This window comes from Polypterus senegalus, chromosome 14 (assembly GCF_016835505.1).
Source record: "Polypterus senegalus isolate Bchr_013 chromosome 14, ASM1683550v1, whole genome shotgun sequence".
In the NCBI taxonomy this organism is placed as follows: domain Eukaryota; kingdom Metazoa; phylum Chordata; class Cladistia; order Polypteriformes; family Polypteridae; genus Polypterus; species Polypterus senegalus.
The window spans coordinates 70,997,587-71,024,397 of record NC_053167.1 but is presented as its reverse complement, the minus strand read 5'-3'; the positions used below and the strand labels follow the sequence as shown (position 1 = coordinate 71,024,397).

Sequence of the window (26,811 nt, the reverse complement as noted above, 5' to 3'; positions counted from 1 at the left end):
ATCTGCCCTCAATCCACTTCTCTGTTAACTACCAAGTGTGCCTTGCTGCTAATACTGTATAATAACTGAAAACTCCTATTTAAATTATTTCACAATAAAGTCTACTGGAACCACAGTTTCATTATTAGCAAGCCACAAACGTTCCTGGGACATTCCAAGCAACAACAAAAAATCCCTTTACCTACAGGTACTGCGTCACAAATTAAATCCTGTTTGTTTACTGAAGACACCTGCTCAAAAGATTCTTTAAGAAATGACAACAGAATCAAAGTAATAATTTGACTGTAGTATGGCTAACATGGGGCGGCACGGTGGAGACAGTGGGTAGCTTCCCGGGTCCTCCCTGCGTGGAGTTTGCATGTTCTCCCCGTGTTTGTGTGGGTTTCATCCGGGTGCTCTGGTTTCCTCCCACAGTCCAAAGACATGCAGGTTAGGTGCATTGGCGATCCTAAATTGCACCTAGTATGTACTTGGTGTGTGGGTGTGCCCTGCGGTGGCTGGCGCCCTGCCCGGGTTTTGTTTCCTACCTTGCGCCCTGTGTTGGCTGGGATTGGCTCCAGCAGACCCCTGTAGTTAGGATATAGAGGGTTGGATAATGGCTGGATGGATGGCTAACATGCTTCAGTAAAATGCAATCAAACTTATTACATGACCTATTACAAGCAATTTTCTGGGTAAATGGAAAAGAGAGGCCAGCAATAGGTAGTAGGCAGGGCATCTCATTAATAACTGAAAATAAAATTGCACAAATTTACTGATAAACATTTGTCAAATTACGATGCTAAAGAGGGCTCAATCTTAAAATTCTCCAAATTTCTAAAATCAATATTTCAAGTAAAGCACTGTGCTCTAAAAACTTATATTCATAATACTTTAGATACAGAACACAAAGTTTGACTAAAAAATGGTTGAAAAATAAACTGCTAAAACTGATAAATTATCTTTGTAGTTAAATAAAATAATGAGGAAAATTTTTATGCACATACTAAGTAATACACCATGCCTGGATCCAACTGCTGCAAACCTCCTAAATGTTGCATGCTTATTTTAATAAATACCATTTAAAACAGTAACAACTATTTGTTCTGGGACTTGTAACATGCAGTTCAATAAACTTACCTGTTTCTCCCAAAATCTAAAGCAGTCCTCCTCTCATTTTCACTCATTTTTTTACTAAAATTTGCTCAAAATGAATTTAACTTTAGAAAGTGACTTGACAATTCAGACACCATTCTGACTGCTGCAGTGTGGCACTTTAGAGTTATACCAGGATACATTTTAATGGTTCTAAATCACACAAACAATTTGGGTGAAACTACTGCTTCAACCTTTTCATCTGACCAGATTACTCTCCTAATCTTTATACTGAGTAAACTCACCGCAGCTTTAAAAAACAACCCAGGTAGAAGAGTGCAGGGCAGCTTAATTGTTAAAGTTGTTGCCTCACAGCTACACAACACTGAATTTGACTCCTGGTCTGGTCACAGAATGAGTGGAATTTGTATATTCTGCATGTTTTTTTTGTTGCTTCCAAGAACTCCTGTTTTCCTTCCATATCATAAAAAACATGCATGTTAGATGGCTGGAACTCAGTTGAGGGAAGTATTATCTGCCCACCCACCACACTGGACTATATTTTACATTTGAACATAGGGGGATGAATGACATCCTTAAGCAGCTAAAATCCATGGACAAATCCTGGGGACCTTGGTTCAGCAGACTGACACTCCCCGTTGTTAACCAGTCAAATTTCCACATATTAGTTTTTCCAGGAAAATATGCAACATATCAAAGACGGGTGCTATAACTGGGCTAGTGGGAATGAGATATTTTTTTAAAACCATATTATCTAGAAAAAACACACTGAATGATTAGCAGTGCAGTCACATAATGTGGGCTCATTTTTGACAATCTCATTGTCACAAATCTAAAATATCCAGTATGACATCCTTTCCAAACTTTTCCCAAAGAGGCTAATCCTGCACAAACAAAATGGAACCTTTTCCAAATGATTCATGAAGAAAGAAGGGCGAAATGCTTTCAAGATATCTGCTTACAGAAAGGAATACAGCAGAAGTGAAATGACTAAAGTACTCTGTCTTATATAAATTTTATGATATTGAAAGAACATGTTTGCGTGTATTTAAGAGTTTCAAGGAGCAGCTGGGCAGCCACTTCAGTCTATAAAACATTAAGCTATTTCTTCTGTACCACATATAGCCTGTGCACACTGAATGTACTTGTGGTACTTTAAACTGATATAAATACAAAAAAAACTGAAAACTGGTCGTTGAGTGCTGTTTAACAGATTAGCTACAATAACAATTGCTGTTACTTAAACAGACAGTTTCAGGTATTTACAACGCTGAGATTCCCAAAGTAAATATTATTATCTTGTGTTTTGATATCAACTGGGTGGAATAATACTGGCTTAAGTGGTGTGTCACACTTAGGCAATGGTCTAACTATTTTCCATCCAGCATTCAAATGCTAGGGAGCACCGGGTACTGTACTTACACTATGGATTAATGAGATGTTTGGTGAGATAGTGTCCTCCTCGGCTAGATAAAGGGTAGGGCTCATTTCACATTTTTGTCAAATAACTAACCTTGCAAAACAAATTTCTAATACTGCACTAGCTTTTAGAAATCATCAAGCTAGGCAAGTAGTTAATATTTATCATTGCTAAAAACTGTTATGACTGGATCTTTCTCATTAATGTTAGCATCACATACTGTATATGCTGCTATTGTGATACTGTGTTTGCTTGGCCCTGCAATTTTTTTATAGCTACTGTATGTCGATATATAGTAATGGTTGCTAGATTTCTATATACAGTATAGGGCTGGGCGATTAATGGAAAAGTAATCGAAATCGACATTCAGAACCTATAATCGATCAAATTTTTCCAGGTCAATTATTTCGAATACTTTCCCTTTAAAAACACTACCGCGTGTGGAGTCACGTTACGTTATTTCGCCGACATGTCGAGCATGGAGAGCTTAAACACAACTGAGCAACAACAGCAGCTTGTACCAAAGAAAAACGCAGCCTCCGTCATTTGGACACATTTTGGCTTCAGTAAGGATGACATCGAACAAAATGAAGTCAGATGTAGACACTGTAGAAAAACAGTTTCGACGCCCAAAGGTAACACCACCAATTTGTTTCAACACTTGAAGTACAATCACGTTACTGAATATGAACAGTGCATGGCTCAAAAAAAAAACAAAAAGAGACTGACAAGCGCCCAGCAACAAGTGCCTCTGCAAAGCAGATGTCGATAACACAAGCGTTCACAAATGCCACACAGTATGAGAAGAGTTCAAGAAGATGGAAAGAAATAACTGACACTATTTGTTATTACATCGCAAAGGAAATGACTCCCTTGGCTACAGTGGAGCGAAGCGGGTTTAAACACCTCGTTAAAACTCTCGACAGACGATACACTGTGCCATCGCGATCACATTTTTCTAAAACTGCGCTGCCAGACATGTACAAGACAAGTTGTAATAATGTAGCTACTGAACTGAAAAATGTTCAACACTTTGCAGCCACATCTGATCTCTGGTCAAGTAGGACGATGGACCCATTCTTGAGCCTTACTTTGCACTACATTGACGACGATTGGAAGCTGCGCCAGAGATGCCTTGAGACTGCATATTTTCCAGCCGATCACAAAGCAGATATGATTGCGCAAGGTCTGAAAGATATGCTTTCTGAATGGGACCTCGCGGAAGAAAAACCAGCCATTACGACAGACAACGGTGCTAATGTTGTCAGTTGGATGGATGGTTACGGCAGCAGTGTTTTGGACACCGACTACATCTTGCAATTGGTAAATACACGTCAGCTTAATTAAATATAATAGCATTGGGATGTTATCAAATTGGGCATATCTGGGGTTTACTATATTCTGGCTACGCTAAATTTGTTCATAAAGCACCTTTATAAATGTTACAATATGCTTGTATTACAGTGTTACAATGTTAAGTTCACATTACAATGTAACAGAACATTACATCATTAGAGTAAAAATCATTGTGTTGTAAAATGTGTTGTTAATCTGATATTATTTAAGAAATATAAGAGGCTCATTAATTTTGGTACTGTTAAAGCTTCAGCTTCATATTGTTAATAATAATAACAAAATTATTAATTTTATGTGTTTCAGAAAATGGATTGAAAGATCAATGTGTGACACGTGCAGTCAGAGTGTGCAAAAACATAGTCAGTGCTTTTTCGTATAGCTGGAAAAAAAGAAGGCATTAATGAAGGTGCAACAAGAACTGAACCTGCCACAACACAAGCTAAAAACAGCATGTGTTACCAGATGGGGATCGATGCAAATGATGATTGCAAGAATCCTCGAACAAAGGAAAGCTATTACACAGGTCCTTTCTGAAGACAAAAAATCCAAACACCTTGTTCCATGGTGGGCTGACCTGGATGTCTTAGAGGCTGTCAGCAAGGCTCTTTCCCCCTTGATGGAGTTCACAGATGCCCTATCAGGGGAAGGGTATGTGACCATTTCATTTGTAAAGCCTGTACTGCACATCCTCAATTCACGAGTGCTTGCTGAGGAGGAAGATGATGTGAAGCGGACTAAAACTATCAAAACCAGCATCCTCAGGTACTATAAGGAGAAGTACTCCTATCGCAGAAGAGCTACTAGACACAGCCATTTTGTTGATCCCAGATTTAAAGCTACCTACATTTCTGCTCACAATGTCCCCACCATTCAGGAGAAAGTGAAAACAGAAACGGAGAAGATGTCAGAAGCTGAAGTCTGCAGAGAAAGTCAGATTACAGAGACTGCAGAACCAACAACTTCATCAGCAGTAGCAAAAAAGCAAAAAAGAGGTCATTAGGAAGCTTTTTTAAAGGGAGTGAGGCAACACCTTAAGCAAGTTCAGCTACACCCACTCTGTCACTTCTGCAATCGCTAGAAGCAGAGATGAGCAGCTATTTGGTGTCCCCCATGCTGGATAGTGAGGCAAATCCACTGGACTGGTGGAGGAAGCATCATGTACACTTTCCCACTCTAAGTAAGGTGGCAAAAAAGTATCTCTGCATACCAGCTACTAGCTCCCCATCAGAGCGGGTTTTCAGTTTGGGTGGAAACATTGTTACATGCCTCAGGTCCTGCCTGAAACCTGAAAAGGTTAATATGCTTGTGTTTCTTAGTAAGAACTTAGAGTAAATTCATGTTCATATAGTGACATGACAAGATCGCCAAGATCACCTCATGCAACAGTGTTTAGAGAGTTCTATTTTCATTACAACAATCTGTTGTTTACATTGATACATTGCACATTAAAATATTTGTTTACAGAAGATGCAAGAAATGCACTGTTTAAAATATTATTTACAGGATATATAAGAGTTATTTTATTTAGAAGAGATACTGCTTACTTTCTACTTTTAATAAGAAAAATATTGAAAATAATTTATTTTGTTTCCAAAAGTGCAAGTTATTTATTTTTACTTTTTTTATAAGAACAAAGTGACTGTTCGTTTTAGGCAATGTGTGCTTTAATTTCAGTTGTTCAAGATTGATGTTCAATAAATAATCACAGATAGTAGTGTGTTTCCTTCAATTATTTTAAAATCAAGTAATGCACCCTTCATTCAAAAATCCCTCACTTGTAATATGTGAGCATATTTACTGTACAAAACTTTTCAGTGAACTATGAGGGCAAAAAATAAATAAATAAATAAATAAATAAAATAATTGTTCATTAATCGTAATCGAGTTAAAATGTTCAATTAATCGAGATTTTGATTTTAGGCCAAATTGCCAAGCCCTAATACAGTATATATATTTTAGGTACATTTCAGTGTGGCTTTATTCACACTTGTTCTTGATATGACCATTTACTACTGGATTGCTAAAACCAAATTCAACTGTGAAAGATTCTTTAATTTTCTAAGACTTAATATTACTATGTGGATGTTCTTTAAGATTTGGCATATTGCTTTCATTTTAATTGGTGCTACACTAAAAATGGTTCATTTTAATACTAAAATCTTTAGCTTTCTGCTAGGAACCATTTAATACACTTAAAGGCTGGCTCTCAGAAAGTTAATTTATTAACACATTTTGCCCATTGAAGATTTTCTATGTCTACTTGACAATCGGATTCAAGTGTAAATGTAATGTAAAACAAATTGACTTTACCTATAGAGTATTGTGTGATCAAAGAAGCAAGGTGAAAATTAAAGGTAAGGTTTTAAGACAGTTGTCAAACCAGCAATGTATAGAGCTGAGACGTGGCCAGTAAGGAAGCTCAGGAGAAAATGTTGATGTGACAGAAATGAGAATGTTGAGAATGGTGTGTGGAGTTACAAAAAAAGGACAGAAAAAAATAAGACATTCAGAGGTACAGCAAAAATGGGAGAGATATCTAACAGAATACAGGAAAATAGGTTGAAGAGGTTTGGACATGTGATGAGGAGAGACAATGAATATGTGGGCCAAAGAGTGATGGGAACGGATGTACAGGGGAAGAGAAACCAAGGGAGGTCAAAGTGGAGGTGGATGGATAAAGTAAAAGAAGATCTGAAGGAACAGGGCTTGACTTGTGAGAAGGTGCAGGACTGAGCTGTTTGGAAAAGATTAATCAAGTTCATCGACCTCATATAAAAGTGAGAAAAGAGGAAAAGGAGGAAGAAATAATCAAGTGCTGACCTGTCTCATTCTTCCTTACTGAAGCAATGTTTGAAGATGCAGGTAATTGGGCCACACTTCGAAAAATGATAGAGCAACAAAGACACACACACTGAAGGAGGAAAATGCAGAGGGAGATAAGCACATAGGATATTTCACAAACAAACAGAAGACCATTCAGTCCCTTAACTTTGTTGGATTAAACAGCTAATTTGTCCCAATACGTCATCAAGATCATGTTTAAAAGAAAGTAGGTCGTCAAGGAAAAGCAGGTCTTTTTTTAAGATGGAAAGATAGGGTCAAGCAATGTGTTTCAGTATCACCAGAGTTCTTTTCACTGTTATGTTCATTAGTGTTGCTTTTTGCACTGTTCATGTGACAGGTTTCTTTTTTGCATTTAAGCACATTTGCTTGGGGCCTTTAGGATTTACTCCAAGAAACAGTGTCTTGCTAATTCTGAAACTAGACCACAAAAAATTGACATGTGAATAATGACTCTCAACCATTCAGTGTCAAAACTAGCTGTCTCTGAGAAGAAGGCAGACAGGTAATTAAAGAAAATATTCAAGAGAATTTAGAAGAAAATAAAAATGTTTAACTTACTAAAGAGTAACTGAATATCAAGGAATATTATCAGCATGCCACGAATGACACAATGCAAACCAGGAGATGTAAATAAAACAAGACTAAACACAAACTTTGTCTTCTTGAATTCTAGTTGCTGAAATGGCACTGCTTGTTTATTCATGTGATATGAATGAGTCCCTTCTGCAGATACTATACACAACTTTTATCCTAAGTACACTGATTCATCAGACACCCCAGAATGTAGGAAGAAAAAAATATTCATGAACTTTTATAACCTGACCTCTGTACACTGAAATAAATCTGGCATTATTTTATTTACTTATTTTAAAATCAGTTTTATCCATCACTGCCATTTCATCGAAGATTAGTTCTTGTCTTGCTGGAATACACCTTGGGATTCTGTGACCCTGCCTTGGACAAAGCAAGTATAGAAACTCGATTGAAGAAGCGAAAGACTGAAGACCTTGCCTTCTAATAACAGCTAAGGTCTCACATGTGCTGGGGCAAGAGACACTTTCAAAATGAACTGTCATCTCTGTAGAGGGTTGTCCATATCCTCAGATATCAAGGCAGGACTTAAAAACAGCTCCTTAGCAGAGATAATTGAATTTTAAGTTGGAGGGTCAGTTGAGTGAAGGCTTGTTGATACAGAATAAAACTGGCCTGGATCTGGACAAGTAGAGATGGGATGTGTAGTGAAGCATGCTTAAATGTGGTTTTGGAAAGAAGGAAGGAACACCATCTGACAGTTAACATGATGATCTGTATTGGCAGCAGGTTTAGCTTAGTTTAGTTTTTTTATTGCACTCTCATTCATCTATTCTTTGATGTGGAGAACCCCTGACATTGTTCCAAACAACTGATATAAAACATTCATGTGTACCATACTGTTGCCATATATTGATTAGTATTCAATGTTTTTTGTATTTCCTAGAAATATAAATTTTATTTACTAATTTCAAAAGCAATAATTCCCTGTTTCTAGTTAAAACAGTAGCATTTTATCATTTATATTTAGTATGAAAATAGTATCTACGTAGTATGCAAGTACATGCATGTATTTACTACATATTCATTCACTGATACATGGGAGCAGGTGGGTATGGAGCTAAATCCTGCTCTTACCAAGAGGCACAAGTTGCCTACAGTCTAATTTATAAATGAATCCAGGTTTATTATACTGAATAACCAACAAGTTCATTCATCGAGTACTTTTTACAAGGCATTTCAACCTCTGGAAACAAGAGACAAGACATTTAAACATAATTAACATTTAAATAATCATTTCCTACATAGTTGTTTTATTCTCTGGAACATATAAAAATCTAAGTATTTTAAATTAAAAATATTTTTGTTTGTGTATTCTATAACACACATTTAACAGACAACCACAGTCAGATTATATCATAAGAGATTCTCCAGAATGAATGGAATTTGAGCTGTGGTCACATGGAAATAAACATTTAATATGCAGGGTTGGATGCTTCACTGTCTGGATCATGATTTTATGCAGAAAGAGAATACAACCAAAATACTTTTTCCCCGAAAAATTCCCTGTGTGAAACAGGAAGAGGTACAACAGTACAAAGTCACTTTCTGCCCTTTAACCTTTCAGCTGAAGACTACAAAATGCAGTGCAAATGTCATACTGAATGAAAGGACCATATAGAGGGGTTACGTCTGGAGGAAAAGAGAGTCATTTGTCCAAGAAAATTATCGTTCATATTTTTCCTTCTACTGCACTGTATATGAATGAATGAATGCTCTGACCGAAAATCAGTTACCAAGTATGCAAAGCTTCAAGCCAAATTTTTTTTAGCATTCTCTCTGTAGTAGTTTATTTTCAAATGATAACAAAAAATAGTCAATGTAAGGCATTTGAAGTTTATAAGAACCACTAATTATTTTCTTATGATGTATACTAAGGTCTTTTTAAATGTTATGATATTTTAAAAATAACCTAGAAAAAGTGTAATTTATATAGAAAATGGCATATATATAATAAAGAAATATTGGTCACTTGAACCACTGGTAGAATAGGGCCATTTGAAATGTGTGTGTCTAATGAGTCTATGGCTTAATTGCAAAGGAGGAAACAAAATGAGAAACAAATAAAAATGCCAATGGAAATGGGAAAATAACTAAACATCCCGAATGAACAAAAGATATCCATCTTAAAAAAAAAAACAAGCAGGCATGTAATAAACTTGTGAATTTTCAGGTACTAAATAGATAGTTTTGAACTATGAGAATTTAGGTTTTTGGGCTTTGGCATAAAGTTACGGTATTTACGCGTGTACCACACACACATTTTTTCCCGCAAAATTTGCATTAGAAAATCAGGTACACATCAGAATACGAGGAAATGTAATTCTGTAATGCTTACTTCTTCTGCTTGGGCTCGCTCGCTCGCGCTCTTGCGCTTTCTCTCTCGCTCTTGTTTTTGAATCAAATTGGCGTCGTCATTCAGCATGGATAGTAGCAAGCGTTTATGCTCCTTCACGGTGGGAGAGAAACTAAAAGTGATTTTTGAAGCTGAGAAGATAGGAATTTCAGCAACAGGTCGCAAGTTCGGTGTTCCAGAGTCATGTGTTCGAGATTGGCGACGGAAGAATGAAAAACTTTCATCATGCAACAAAAACAGAAGGGCATTTCGCGGAAAACATGCCCAAAACGCTTCCTATACAATCACAACACACGTCGTACACGGGGCAAAACGATTTCTGCGATTTTCTTTGTAAAAATTAGGGTGCACGTCTTACATGAGGGCGTGTGGTACACGAGTAAAAACGGTAATTTTTTTTAATCATGCACCAAAAAAATGTCAAATGTTGGAAAGAAGAGATGGTCCTGAAAATTACAGTTCAAAAACGATCACAAGATGAAAATGAGAGCTTACAAAATGAGTAGTAAAAGATGGGCAGACGTTTGAAAAAGCAAAGTCAAGAAATATTTGTAAAAGGGTCAATAATACAAAAAAGCAGACAAAAAGGAAGCAAAATAAAGTACAAGCTAAACATTAGGAATTTATTCAGTTACTAGGATAACATCTGAAAAACAGATTACCATATTCTACATTGATTTTTATGTTATTACACAAAGAACTATGTGGTTTCAATGTCGACTGGCAACCACTACAGCAACTATAAGCAAAATGGTGGTGTCTGAGAAGAAAAGGCAATAAAATAGTAATGCCTGTTAAATTTCAACATGGCACACTGCAATATTGAAAAAAAAAACAAGAAAAAATAATATTGCAACCTTTGAAATACATAAAAAAAACAATAAGCTATCAAAATAATCACAATTGTGTTTGCTTTTCTTTTGTTTCTTCATAATCATCATTGTCAGTATTTCATCTCCTTTAATTACTGATTACTGAACTTTGATTTTTGGAATTTTGTATTTTGATTTATTTATTTAAATGTATTGATTTTTGTTATCTAATCAAATTTGTTTAAATTTTGCTTAACAAAATCCACCTTTATAAAGGGGTAAGTGTCTGTGTGTCCATTCAGTTGCAAAGTCTCTGTTATATGCTTTTAGGTACATAATTTGTACAAAGTAGTCCTAGAGGCGCAATGCTTGTGATGTGCCAGACATAGCTACTAGATGGACACACTGCACTGCAAATGTTAACACTAAACCCATCCAACACAAACAACTGCTGGACAGGCAGAAATCAGTTTATCCAACTTAAAAAGGACAAACATCTGTGTGTCTGTGTATCCATTTGCTATGCTTCTGCCAAAGTGCATTACTATAAATGTTTGTGATGCACCATCTGTTGGAATGAAAAATGTAATACTTTTTACATACATTCCAAAATAGATGGTGCACAGCAAAACGTTAACACCGAGGTCTATTTTGATTACTTAAATTTAGATGGATAGCCAAGCTAAATTACTGAAGAAAAGCTTAAATATTGTGCTTGAAAAGCATCATAACAGATGGGAAATAACACTTTTACTGTGAAAGCAAGCCTGAAATTGATCCCTATACCTTGGATAAAGAAAGGAGCAAGCAATATAATTACAATCTGGATAACCATTCTTTTCACTTACTAACATCAGGAAAATGTTAGTTTTTTCTTAAAACACAAACCACTCATTTGTTGAGATCTCTCTACTACAGTAGTCATTCTAGACAGACAAAACATTCAACCCATCCATGTTAATTTAACTAAATTGCTTTGCGTAAAGTAACTGATAATAGCATGGAGGTAGAAGTAATTATATGGGATTTAATATGTGTAGCATTATCATCATGTATTTATGGTGTAATGTCTGCTATACTGCCATGATCCATATATTGTAGTAGTAATGCTGGAAACACTGTGCTATCTACATTAAAGTTACTATAGGCTTTCCTGAAAAAACAGCAAGCACTTTCCGAAAATTCAGTCACACAAAGAAAGTCTTTAAATAACCCCCTTTTCATCTTCTGAACCACAATAAAGGTGGATTTCTGAGGTTATAAAGGGACTACTTCCAAACGAACCCTACTAATACTAACTCTTGATCATTTTCACAGTGATTACAAGTATACTTCAGTTGATACACTAGCAGAACAGGTTTGGGCTGGATGTTTGCGGTGCTAGAATTTGGTGATGCACAATCTAATTCTCAGTAATTCTCACAGATTATGCTACAATCACATGACATGTTTTATTCAACTTGTCATGGCATCTTTTTACATTACATTGAGCTTTCTTAAAAAAAAAATCTTGTTTAAGAGTTGGAAAAGTCCCACAAAGATGAAAAGGCCATTCATATGGAAGTGAAACAAACATAGTATTTAAAAATGTTGGGTTGCTTTACTGACTAAAATTAATAATACATTAAATCTGCTAAATTGTTGTGTATTTTGATGTTATTTAAGAAGAAATGTGGGTAAATTTTTTGGTCTAGGGAAACTTAAGAGCTTTTTTCCCCATTTAAATTACTGCTATTTATCTATTCACAATGTGAAAATTAAATTAATCAAAGGGTTTTAAGGAATTAATTCACTTCACAAAGTGGAGGAAACCTGCATTAAAATATTCATTGCTGTGCTATTTGTCATTTTTAGGCATTTCTTAATATTTTTGTTTTCCAATATTAATTTTGAATGATGGCATCTCTGTTTCTGTTGTTTTTTGGTGGTTCTGAAACATTTTGAGAGTTCTATTAACTTTCATACTTTGATGCACCATCATTTTGGTTTTCCAGGAGTGCAGCCACTTCAGTCTTGTTTCATATACTGTTGCTAGTAGGTTGCTTGCTATCTTGGGACAACCAAACTTTGTGAGGGTGTAAAGACCAGCGTTGTTCACTTCCTTGGTTTTTAAGTTTCTCCTATACGTTGAAAGCTTTCTCATTGTTTTCAGTGCTATTTCAAGAACTTTAGCATGACTTGTTTGACTATTATTTTGACCAGCAGATTAACTTTGGTTTTGTTAATAGTGACATGGTCAACCTCATCGAATATTTTGACTCCAATTTTTTGTAACATCTTCTTATCCCAGTCTGTGTTACAGTTCCTACCTTTTCCATCCTATACAAAATAACATTAAGGCAAATTCCTGGAAACTATACTGCATGACAAAATAATTTTTCATTCAATTATTTATTCATATCCAATAGTGTTTTTATGCCAGCCTGTCAGGATCTAATATATGTGGGCCAAAAGCATGCTTCAACATGTTAACTGGATTAACATGGTAGCTTATTTTATCCTTTATCTGCAGTATATGGAGCAAATCACCTGAGTGACTAATAATGAAAGATTTCTGCTACAATCAAGTACAGTATACACAATACACTGTCTTCTGGTAATTTGATGTGTGTTTCCACAAACTTTACTTATGTGACTTAGTTTGTCAATGAAAAGAATGTAAATAAACAAAATGTGTAAAATCACCTTGCACTGAATGAATACAATATAGTAGAAAGACAATCATCCTAACTCTCAAATATATGAACTACTGTTGACAACCCCGCAAATAACTTCATAGTAGGTGGCACAAGGGTACTACTGCTGCCTTTCAGTAAGTACTGTAGATCATGGGTTTGCATCACAGGTCCTCCCTATTTAGAGAGCTATTTCAGTACTGAGAAAAGCGCTATATAAACAAAGAATTATTATTACTATTACCTACTTTTAATGTACTAGTTATTACGTTGAAGTATTACTTCTGCAACTAAATGCATTTGTTTCCAATTATTTATTTGAGTATATATGTAGTATAGTATAGAAACAATACTGTTTTGCCATTACAATAGTTAAAAATCACATGTTGATTTTAGCTGCTATGCAGACTTAGGCCAGTCTCTTGAGACCAAGACTAATCATTGTTTCGAGAACAGGATATAGGGTTGTTTTTAGAGTTAACTTAATCTGTCACATGCCAGTGGTATGTGAGCTTATTAAAGGTGTTTTGTTTCTAATCATTAAATTTTGTAGTTTTTACCCATGGCTATTTCATAGTGAATACTGTGCCATTTTGCTTTTTAATTTCAATACTGGTGCACCAATATGTTGTCACTCAAAGACAAGATGACTAAGTATTTACAATCCATTTCCTAAATCATTTATTTTTTAATAATACTTTATACTGTATATCAAAATACAGTTTAGATTAGTTAGTTTAGATAATTGATGTTCTCTTGTAATTTAAATTAAAAAGCTTTTTTTAAATTTTATTTTAGACTAAACTATAATTTGTTAGACTCAACACTATTTAATTAAATCAGGTTAAATGAGATACCAAATTACAACTAAGTCAATTAACTCTTTTCTATGATGTTTACTTGTTTCTTTATTACTGCTGTTTTAACACTTCCATATCTACAGAAGGTATTTACACAGTTTTACTGGATTTTCCCAAGGTTTTGGCGCCACGTGCAACTTTTCGAAGTGTTGAACTGGTTCACTTCACGTCCAAAGAAAAAAAACTCACAAGCCAGGTCTTTTAAATTAAGCACTGTATATGTTTTGACATTGAGTCTGCATTGTCATGCATGTTCACAATCTCTTTGGAATTCTTCGGGAAATTGTTTTCAAAGCTGAAAACACTTTGAAAAGCATTGCATTCCTTCTACTTAAAATGTAAACATGTCAAAAAAGATATATTTGGAAACCTACCGCTAGGCTCACCATCGCGTTTTTAAAACTTAATCATAATATAAAGAAACGAGTTTCCTTAAAACAAGTATACCGGTTCTAAATTCCTAATAAAATGATATAGGCTTTATTTTTGAACAAATTATTGTTTTGATCCTTGATTATTAAAAAAATATATATATAATAATAAACCAACTACAAAACTGAAAGAAGCATTGCATAGTCATCACACAGTTTGAGAAAAGGCAAAGATGGATAATATACACAGTATTACCTAAAATGCGTTCATGCTATATAAAAAAAAAATATATATATATATATATATCAATTGTAGAAGAAACGTAGTCAGTGCTTAGCAGTGCTGTCTTAGCTACAAGAAACCTGATTACTATCCATGTGAAATGTGTAAGCTAGCTTCTTTGAGTACATAAGGGTTTACTCTAAGTACAATAGTTTCCTCCAATATTTCTAAGATGTGCTTATTATGTTACCTACTTTCTCCTGGCTGACCCAATATTGCTGAGTGTGAGGATACTTATGAGTAACTCCTTTGACAGACTGATGTACCATCCAGCTCCTGCCTTTTACCCAGTGCTGGCAGGATTGAGCAATGTCTTTCTTTGAGTCTATATTGGATTTAGTAGGCTCAGAAAATCAGCGAATGTACAATACCAAACACACCATAGTTTCTCTATGATGGTTCAAATTGCCTGGAGGACATGTGGTATGGTTTTATAATTTTATTCAGTGTATGATTCTAATATTTTATGGAAATCAAATTAATGTGCAAATTTCAAAGTTGTTGCACTGAGTATTCTATAATACAGTCGAAATAGATGTTGCAAGGTTGAAAAAAATTGCAAAAATTATTCTTATTATTCTGCTACTTGCAATTTTTGTCGGCTGTTTTGTCATTCTGCTTGATATTATAGTTTAACTTGAAGCTACTCTTTACTCTTTTCTGTCCCTATTGTAATGTAGTTATAATATGTGTTTAATATGTAGCTGTGTACGCTTTGACAAGTCTCAAAGGTTTCACTTATTTATTGATTTGCTGGAGTAGGGAAACAAAACTCACAGGTTACCAGAAGAATGTCTAAAATAATTTATTATTATTATTTGCATCAAGTAACTGACTGCAGTCTCAATTATATATTCTAGCCATGTATTATGTATTATCTAGTAATTCCTTTCATGTAAACATGACAGGAGGTTTGACGTAAGTTAGTTATAATCATGGCAGAAGACAGCGGCGATGGAGTGGTGCATGTTCTTTAGCACATGCGATTAAGATTTTCACTGTACTCTGTGAATGTGACAATAATGACCCTATAAACCTTTAGATTCTACAATTCTAATAAAATATTTGTTTTCCTGAATCATATAGCTAACAATATTATTTTCAAGAAAACAATAGCTGCACGGATTCTAGTTCTGCTTTTCAATTATCCAAATATTTTCCACCTGTATCTTTATAGGCCATGATAGGCAAAGCTTCCAATTACTGCAGCTTTAATTCAGACTTTTTTTAATAAAACATGTGCTAACTCAAGAGAAGTGTCAACTTGGAATGGCAAAATATAGTACTGTAGATGGCAACATCTACAGCCACAAGAAAGTACAGATGAACAGACAGCATAACAAGTTTTTCATAATCTTGTTGTATGGTATAGCTCAATTGAGCTGAGAGTTGTTAAGCAAAATGCAAAAGGAGAAAGGAAAGGAAAAATAACAACAAATAACAAAACTGTATTACCCGATGCACAGAATCTGCACTTCAGATGCTGCAGCAGTAAGTTCCACATAAACTGCTAAGTGCTGTTATATTGCGGACAAGGGCTCTAATTTACAATGTTAAATGTAATGGTTTCCCAAAAAAAAAAAAAGAAAAGAAAAAGTGACTTTTTCTCTAATATGTAGAATTAGTTAAGATTTAACCTAATACTGACAGTAGAGATGGAGTTAAACTTACATTACTTGTGAAAATTTACTTTGTGTTCTGTAAGATAAAATGTATTTATTTATTGAGAAAATCTTTCAATATGTACAGTTTCTATTGAGTGAATTTTTAGTAACATGAAGTTTCGAGAGAAGCATTATGTACCATCTGTGTCTCCTTGCCAGACAGGTAAACCCTTTGAAACATTTTGTGAAATTTTATCAATAAAACATGAATTCAGCAACTTGATACAACAGATGTACACATTCTGTTTATTATTATCTGTAAAGCACTTTGATAAATTCTTTTCTCAGCTGTTCAAATTTTTTTCCATTTTTTTCCTCATTTCAAACAAGTGATCATTCATGACATGAGTTATGACCACATGTAATTCTCATGCTGACAAAGCAGTTCATTTAATCATTTCAGTACTACATGGCTTCCTCCAAACCATAAATAAACAGATGATTTGACAAGAAATGCATTATATGCTGAACTTAAAATTAAGAATTCTGTGTTTGCCAGGTCGGAGTTATCTACACAGCAATTTAAAACCTTAGGAAAAACAACAAAGTAAGTGGTATAACAAAAACATATGATTTGTAGAGTAAGACTGAATATATTTCCAGTACAAATTAGTTATACTTTTTGCAGTATTTTACTGGAATGCAGTAAAATAAAATACTGCGGCCTGATGTATAAATGGTGCGTACACAAAAATGTTGCGTAAGAACGTTTCCATGTTCAAATCATGATGTATAAAACCTAAACTTGGCATAAAGCCAAGCACATTTCCACGGTAGCTCATACCCTGTCATACTCGGAGTATTTATATCACTGTATCGGGGTATGAATCACAGCTGTACAGCAGCTGATTGGAAAGAGAATTATCAGTATACAGCATCAAGCACACGCTGCCTCAGCCATGCTGTCTATTGAACTGCTCTCACACGGCAAACGCTTCACAGAGCCTTTCCTGTACTGACCTCGCAGTTCAGAAACAGTTTCATCCCAAGAACTCTAAACGCACTCAATCAGTCCATCAAGTGCTCCTTGTAGACTTATGACTATATACTTATAAGTATAATTACTTCACTGTAAACTTGCGATAGTTATAATATTGCACAACCTGCACCACTTTATAAAGCGCGTACTTACATATGATATCATTTTTAAGATGAAATGCAGAAAAGTTTACTTATTTATTATTATTTAAGTTTATTATATTATATATATTTCACTTTAAATTAATTTAAATAATCTATATTGTTAATAATTAAACATGTGAGGACACGGTGCCACAGCGCTAGCGAGCCGTTGGCGCTCCATTCACAGATTGTTCCTGCCTCGCTCTGTATTCTTGCTGGTGCTGACGCAACACTGGAAGGATAGATGGATCAAATAATTGAACAAGTACTACGAAGATATTTCAATGATCCTTAACAGTTTTGAAGAATCAGCGTTCTAAGCTTACAAATGGCTTAACATCTATTACAGAGCTGATTGTGTGGCGATTGGGTATTTGGAGAAAGAAAAGAAAAGACAGGAATTGGAGGTTTAGTACATTTGAAAGAGACAATACTGCTACAATAAAGTATTTCATTGAAGGTAGAGCATGGCGCAGCAAGCATCTTGCGTGTCACATGAACAATCACTGTGCCGCCGTGTTCCCATATTTAATAACATGCTTTAACTCCTATCATCATGAAAATGATATCACGTATACATCTCAGTATTTTAATTATTCAGAGAGCTGTAATATTACAAATGTAATGGATTCTGTGTCCTGCCGGAGGAAGAGAAAGCCCGGAAGCACGTAGTGATTCACATACATAGAGCACATAGAAGATCAAATACAAAACAAAGCATTTAACGTGCTACTTTAGTTACAATGGGATTTGAGAAACTAGTAAATTAAACAATTTTAAGATGAAGTTTATGATGTTCTACTTTAATGACAAAATAAAATGCGTGATTAAAGTGGAAATTTAGAGATTAAAGTTGACATTTTGTGCTTTTTTTCCTCTGTACCCTAATAAGCTTTCATATGACACTCAGACGGTGGGCTACAACTTGCCTTTTCACAGCGACTTTGATATGTGACAACTTCTTTTTTTTATTTCGGGCACTGTGCGACTTTGTGAACTTTTCTCCAACATGCTATGTCACTCGATCAACTTCCTTGTTGTTTATACCACTGTTTAAACCAACAAATAGTATGTTTTTCCTTGCCTCTACTTGGTATTCACTGAAATTCTTCTATTTTCTTTGTTGCTTTTGCCATTGTCTTTTCACAGAAGGCTGAGCTTAAAGGCTATTTATATTGATTTGCATATTCAAGGAGGCGTAATTCTGGGAGGAGTTGGGGCATGACAGCAGGCACGTGCGTTACTTTTCACGCTGAACGTGGTGTTGGCGTTCACACAGATTTATGTATCTGGATTTTTTTGTGCATAAGCACATTTCTGCTTTTGTGCTTACGTCATGTTATAGTGTGAATTCTACGCACGGCATTATGCTTGAGGCCCCTGGTGATGTCTTTCATAACGAAAATGTACCAAAGAAAATTATGATGAGCTGAGGAAACATTATACAATATGTGAAAATACTAAATAATTGGTCTAATTAAGAAAGACAACGAAATTTAATTTAATTATGAAATATAAACCAATATGTATAGCTTCTGCAAACAAAATGAAAAATGACTGCACCATCCCCTGTCCCTTAAAAATGATCAAACTTTTAATAACATTTAATACTACCCATTCCTTTTGAATTCTGCATTTGCTTAGTGCAGTATGTAGTGCACAGTCCATTCACTCAGAAAAAGATTTCATACATTTTTAAGACAGAATATATTATTTTAGAATCATTCTATGGCCATATATTTTACCTGAAGAATGGTACAAGGAATTTAAAAGACACCACAGGATTCTGGGGTCTTACAGAAACAGTTGACTATACTTCAGTCAGGTTATTTCACAATATATTCCAATGCGGAGCGAATACTGCACACAAGCCAGTTTTGTCACTATTGCAAAGCCCTTCATTATATTAATATTCATATCATTTTACATTTACTTTTTCTGTTCTTATTAACATTCATATAGGTAAGTCCAAAAGTGTGAATTAATAAGAAGCAAAGGTATATACCAAAAGTATAAAAACCATTTCCATATATAATAATACCAAATTACTTTTGTTAATGAAACACAGAAGAGTTTGAATGGCAGAAATGATTAGAGGTTTATTTTTTGCTCCAATTACATTTGTTTGGCTTCAAGATACCATCCAGTTCGCGAAGCACATTTTCAGAACTCTCCTAATGAAATGATCTGTGATGCAAACTATAAAGTAGATGTAGAGTTAAGTTACATAATTTTATTTACCAAATTATTTTGTTCAAACTTAATATAATTGCTGTTGTCATTAGATCAAACCTTTGTTACTATCTGTGCAAAGAGGGAAAAAGATAGGGGGCATAAAACTTATTAAAACCCAATTGTTAACTGATTGATTTCTAAGCTGTGTTATGAAGAATTCCAATCAGTAGAATTCATGTTGTATTCATTTCCACAACTCTGAATAAGTAAAATGTGGATCCATCATGAATATAAAGACATTTTTATATTTCATCAAACTTTGGCACAAAAATGCTTTTTCCACTAGGACAAACCTTTTCTTCAAGCAGCATGGAATAAACGTGAATAAACGTCTTACTTGTTTAAAAACCTGACTTACCAAGGCAAGTGTGTAAAACAAGGCTACTTGTACTGCAACACCAGGCAATGAAAACCTGGTGTTATTTAAAAAAAATATATATGAACAGATGTTTGCTGTGGAATAAAAGTCACCAGTATTACAAAAAACAGGCATCATGACTTGGGTTGTGCAGCTGGAGAAAAATAATGAACACAGGGTAATTGTGTTCACCAGTAATCTGACATTTTTAATATCTTCAACATTTCACTAACTCTAAATTTCACTTTTTGCATCATTTGCTTATTTAGACTTAAATTGAAACAAATATTTAGAACTTTAACTGAATACTTAACAGGTCTGAACTCTGTGAAAATGTTTTTGTTTTAGAAATCTTTTCATTAATAAACACTTTTAATTATGGAAAAGCTGGAACCATAGAAAGGGGACTGAATCACCATGTCACTCTATCTTGAATTCTATAGACAACCTGCAAGAGGGTGGGATGTGGTTTTGACCGTCCAGAAATGTAGGAGTGTGGGTGCAAGGGGCACCACAGCAGGGCAAATGCTCAAGGCAACCACTGTTAAATAATTTTGTATATAAAATGCATTAATTGTTAAGAGTCTTAGTCTTAACATTTGACGATGAAGGGCTAATTGCTGGCACATGTCAGAATTGATAAGAATACAATATGACTTTTCTCCTGCACAAAGAAATTGTAGTATGACTGACCTGCAGTCTGATTTTGCTCAGCGGTTATCTGACCACACAATGCAGTGTGCCTGCAATTAGTTTGAACACAGAGCTGTCTGTAACTTTACTTTCATTCAGAGCTCGACTCATAAGTTAAAACTTTTCTTGATTTTCAAAACTTATAGCCATGTCTATTTATAACATAAATAATAGAACTCATTCATTTTTCTGCCCTCCTTGACAAAAGAAAAGTAGATAAGGGGCAGGCAACCAGTAAAAGAGGTCTGTCAATTATGGAGCCAATTCAGCAGCTGTCAGTCATTCAAACTGACACAAATGGCTGCTTCTCCGATAAAGTACTAACAACAAATGAATTCCACTTTTGAAAACACATTTTTCGAAACTCTCATTCACTAGTATTTTGAATAAACAAATCTGGCCAACATTACATTTAAAGTAGTTAATTTCTCCTTGATGGTACCAGTCAAAGTGAGATTGCAATTAAATAACAAAAGCCTAAGTCATGAACATGCTAGATGAGAATAATACAATAAATGACTAGACGATGAGCCAATTATTCATTTTCTGAATCCACATTTCTGTCCCTGAGTCCTGGGGGTCAGAGCATAGCTTGAAGCACACATAAAATTTTCATTACGAGATGTACTGCAAATGCATATTTATTAAATTTACACACAAGACGAATAACAGACTAATTACAGACATATCTATGTTATTGACTTTTTCATTACTGCATCATGTTAATAAAATGGAGTAATGCAACTGACAAATTTTACAGTGAAGTTGCAAGGAAGAGAATAACTCAACAAATCAGGCACATTTTTATCTTGCTGTTCTTATAATTTAATGTCTAGCAATGCCAGCCATGTTATCATCTTTTAACCATATAACTGCTGATTTGTTCTATAGAATTCATCTTTGAAAGCCTGAATATTTCCTCTGAAAACTTATAATTGCTCAATTTTCAGTGCTTTACAAAAGTGTTCTGGTACTCTGCATAGTGACATATTTTCATGTCACCGAAAGAGCCATAAACCAACAATATTGCTTATTTTCATTTTTGTCGAGTTCCATTTTTGTTTTGTGGAAATCTGTGTGCATTTACAATGTGTTCCGATTCTTTTTTCATTGTTCCATTGATTTTTTTATTAATATGTTATCTGCATCGATTCATTTACATATCCAACATTTATGCCTTCCATACATCTTATTCATTGGTTTTTCATTTAAAAGTGAAATTAACTGATATTCTCTTACAAATAAATATTTTTGGCTGAGACCGGACTCTCTTTACAAACTCCATTTATGCTCTTACCAAATCCTTTGTTTGGCAAACATGCATTAGTGATGCTGTATCAAAAATGATACAAACACATCAACACATTTACCATAGTTTTTTCTTCTTTCTTTTAGAATCTTTGCAAATTAATTATCCATCCATCCTCTTCCGCTTTATCCTTGATCATGTTGCGGGGGCAGCAGCTTGAGCAGAGATGCCCAGACTTCCCTCTCCCCGGCCAGTTCTTCTAGCACTTCTGGGGGAATCCCGAGGTGTTCCCAGGCCAGCCGGGAGACATAGTCCCTCCAGCGTGTCCTGGGTCTTCCCCAGGGCCTCCTCCCGGTTAGACGTGCCCGGAACACCTCACAAAGGGGGGCATCCTGATCAGATGCCCGAGCCACCTCATCTGACTCCTCTCGATGCCGAGGAGAAGCGGCTTTACTCTGAGCAACTCCCGGATGACTGAGCTTCTCACCCTATCTTTAAGGGAAAGCCCAGACACCCTGTGGAGGAAACTCATTTCAGCCGCTTGTACTCGCGATCTCGTTCTTTCGGTCACTACCCATAGCTCATGACCATAGGTGAGGGTAGGAACATAGAATGACTGGTAAATTGAGAGCTTTGCCTTACGGCTAAGCTCCTTTGTCACCACGACAGACCGATGCAGAGCCCGCATCACTGCGGACGCTGCACCAATCCGGCTGTCGATCTCACGCTCCATTCTTCCCTCACTCGTGAACAAGACCCCAAGATACTTGAACTCCTCTACTTGGGGCAGGATCTTGCTCCCAACCCCGAGAGGGCACTCCATTTTCCAGCTGAGGATCATGGTCTCTGATTTGGAGATGCTGATTCCCATCCCAGCTGCTTCACACTCAGCTATGAACCGATCCAAAGAGAGCTGAAGGTCACGGAGGCTGAATAGTGTGATCCCTCTTTAGTAGGAGCACACCCTCCGGTCCCCCTGCATAAAGAGGTGGACCACCACCCCGGTCTGCCAATCCAGAGGCAATGTCCCCGATGTTCATGTGATGTTGCAGAGGCATGTCAACCAAGACAGTCCCACATCATCCAGAGCCCTGAGGAACTCCGGGCGTATCTCATCCAACCCTAGGGCCCTGCTGCCAAGGAGCGTTTTGATCACCTCGGTGACCTCAGTCCCAGGCTCTGCTTCCTCATTGGAAGGCATGTTAGTGGGATTAAGGTCGTCTTCGGAGTATATATAACAAAACACCACTGGGGGGGGCCATTCCTCCCAATCATGCCCTTCCAGGTCTCACTGTCATTGCCCACGTGAGCACTGAACTCTCCCAGAAGTACAAGGGAGTCCCCAGAGGGTATGCCCTCTAGCACCCCATCCAGGGACTCCAAAAAGGGTGGGTACTCCAAACTGCTGTTAGGCAGATACGCACAAACAACAGTTAGGACCCGTTCCCCCACCCGAAGGTGGAGGGAGGCTACCCTCTTGTCCACCGGGGTAAACCCCAATGAACAGCCCAAGTCGGGGGGCAATAAGTATGCCCACACCTGCTTGGCACCTCTCACCGGGGGCAACTCCAGAGTGGTAGAGAGTTCAGCCCCTCTCAAGAAGATTGATTCCAGAGTCCAAGCTGTGTGTCAAGGTGAGGCTGACTCTGTCTAGCCGGAACCTCCCGACCTTGCGCACTAGCTCAGGCTCCTTCCCCTTCAGAGAGGTGACATTCCGCGTCTCAAGAGTCAGCTTCTGTAGCGGAGGATCGGACCGCCAAACTAATTATTTATCTCAAAGGAGAAGCTAACAAAAGGAGTGCGGAAATTAAAATGGTAAATTATACCCCACTTACAACCTGAAGACACATAAGACCAGCAATTGTACCTACAGTACTAGAACAAACAAACAAAATCAACTATGAATGAGAAATGTTTGGCATATGCCTATATGGCTGAAGTAGCTGTTCCTACCTACTCCATGTATGTACTACTGATATAGGAGCATTCTTTTAGTGCACTGAAAATGTAACTATTGGCCTTCTATCACTGTATTTGTTATCTGTACCTGCCTTGTCCAATTCAGAGCTATGGGGCTTGGCAGTGGGGGAGCAGAGCTTAATATTCAGCAGGAACCAATCATGGATGAATGGCTCAGTTAACTATTTCTTCATCCTATCACTATCAGAACTCTTCAGTCCATCCATTATCAGACCCATCCATTCATTGCTGAACCCAATTAGACCAATTTATTGCCAATGGGGCTGTAGTTTGTCCCAATACCAGTTGATCGCGAGCAGACACACACAATGAGCCAAGTTAAATTTCCCAAATAACCTACCATGCATGACTTTAAGAGGAGTACTTTAGTTTGTAAACCTAAACAGACACAAAATGAACATTAACATTCTACTCAGACAGTGACTGAGCTAAGATTTGATCCCAGTCTCTTGAAGCTGTAATGCAGCAATGCTAACAATTGTGCCTCAGTTACATCCTCAAATAACTATATATAAAGAATTTTTCAGTACACATATATCATCTCATATCATTGTATGTGAGGCACTCATTTGTTTTTTTATGGTGTATTTAAAATGTGCTTACCTACTTAACTAATGTTTTCTTACTACAAGGCTAATTTTCATGATATACTCTGTGTTGTGCAGCTGTACAAGTCACTTGAACAAAAGGACTTTATGTGTCTTTTGATCTTGATATACTAGCTACAAGGTTATGCTATATTGGGTCACACAAAGCTATCAGTCATCCTACCATCATTCATTTTGTCAGGGTATCGATGGCTTTATGGCTTGTTGTGACATGAAATTATTTCTCAGTATTTAAAAATAATACTGCACTCCAAATTCCCACATATGGTGACAAAAAATAATAATTTATCAGCAAAGTATTTTGACAAATTGTAATCTTTCACAAAAGCTACAAAAATTATGTAAAAAAAATATAAAATTTAACAATAATACAATATGGTTAAAATCAAACAAGTTACAATGCCAAAACTATTCCAATACTAACAAAACTAAGGTAGAAAAATAATGAACTGAGAAAAATTATACATTCATAAATAATAAAAACAGACAGTTAATGGTTAATCTTTCAAAAAGTGTCAAGCAGAGAAAGTATACAGTGTCATACTCTGTGTAATTAATAAAGATCATTACTTTTCACTACTTTCAAAAAACTCTCTAGCATTTCAGAAATAAACTGAAGAGGCTGATGTTATGATTGACCAACAATGCTAGATATATTCAGGCAATGCAAAAGTTTAAAACAGCCCTAATGCTTTTTTGAAATAATAAAGTAACAAGCTTTTCAATGCCACCTGACGGCTATTTGTTCAATGACAGCTCACCCATGCTCTCACCAGCTTTTCTTTGTTGATAACCTGCTTCAGCCACTTGAAGTCAAGGGGTTTAAAAGCAGAAAAGACAAAAAGAGAGTCCTTTTCATATCGATCTGGATTCTGAAATGCTCCCTCAGGATAGGTGATTCTAATTGTTGTCTTTTTGCCAACATCCTTCTCAAATCCAACCACTGGAGCCTCATTCAACCTAAAGTAAGTTAAACATTTGAATCATTAAAAAGGTACAAACAAATATACAGAATTTCAATTACTTTTAGTTTTAACCAATAATAAAGTATACCCCCGGCCAAAAAAGGCATGAAATTCCAAGTACCATAATGAAATGTAAATGTACTTTGTTTGGCACAACATGAATATACAGCAGGCTTAGTAAAGAAGTGCCAGCTGGATCCTAAGAAAAGGATGCAATCAATAGAATGCATTGGAGATTAGCAGTAAATATGTGGCTTTAAATCATAACAGCTTAAGAAAAAAATTAAAGGGTCCCCAAGCAATGATTTAACTGAATAATAAGATGAGTAAAAGCTGAGAGATCTCTTGTGGACTAGTGGAAGCACATTAAGTAAGAAGAAATTTGATGATTGAAAGAGAGGTGAAATATTATTTTATCCTGTCAAGCAGGAAAAAAGCAAGTGTGATGGGATTATTTTATTATTCACAAATATTCCAGAAATTAGTTTCTTTGGAAATCCTTAATGGAGCCAGACTTATCGTGGATACAGCAGGCACAAAACCACCTTTCGATGGACTATAAACTAATGCACCAATGGGAAAACAAACACAAACAAAAACTGGGATATCTTAAAGTCACATACAAGGTGACAAAGTAATTAAGGAAAACTGATATGAGGATGGAAAGTGCAGAAAATGGCACTTGGGTATTAGGAAATGTGCAAGAAAAACAATTCCTTCAGTTTTCTAGAATATCATGTATGGTTGCTGGGAAATGTAACTCAATCAGTCAATCTATTTCACATGCAGTTTTCAAGGAGAATAAACTATAATGAAATAATGCCTTAAAAAATTGTAATATTTAAAATTACAGTACACTGTTTGTTAAAGCATACAGTTAAGGTAGGTTTGATGGATGACCTTATTTTTTATTCTAACCAGTAGCTTTTACTAATTGAAAGGATATAAGAATTTAAGGTAGACCAAAAGAACAAACACTACCAACATACTTTTAGTTGCATAAAAAATATTTTAATACAGTATAGGCGCTTTTAAATATCAGAACATAGAGGCAAATGACTAATATGATAAACGGTGAAGTTACAATCAGGACTGAAAAAGTGGGGGAGTTCTACATAGAATGCTACTTAATATTTCACATTTTTATATTTTACACTACAAATGATTAAGGAATATACTACTTAAAATTGTCAGCTATTCATCAATGTTTTCAATAGTTTTAACTTTTAAATATGGCTAAATATATTTTTGTGCATTAAATATTGTTGATTCAT

At 35.7% G+C, this 26,811-nt stretch overlaps 1 protein-coding gene across 13 annotated transcripts in view; it reads right to left on the bottom strand.

Annotated features, from left to right (window-relative positions):
* st3gal3a (ST3 beta-galactoside alpha-2,3-sialyltransferase 3a) overlaps window positions 1–26,811 on the bottom strand; it is a 394,364-nt gene that overhangs the window by 50,236 nt on the left and 317,317 nt on the right. For 11 of the 13 annotated variants that reach the window (XM_039776580.1, XM_039776584.1, XM_039776587.1 and 8 more), the window contains one exon: window positions 25,334–25,532. In XM_039776580.1, the coding sequence (XP_039632514.1) occupies window positions 25,334–25,532 (199 nt within the window). The remainder of the gene's footprint in view (window positions 1–25,333; window positions 25,533–26,811) is intronic. The other 2 variants (XM_039776588.1, XM_039776590.1) reach the window with 1 other exon arrangement.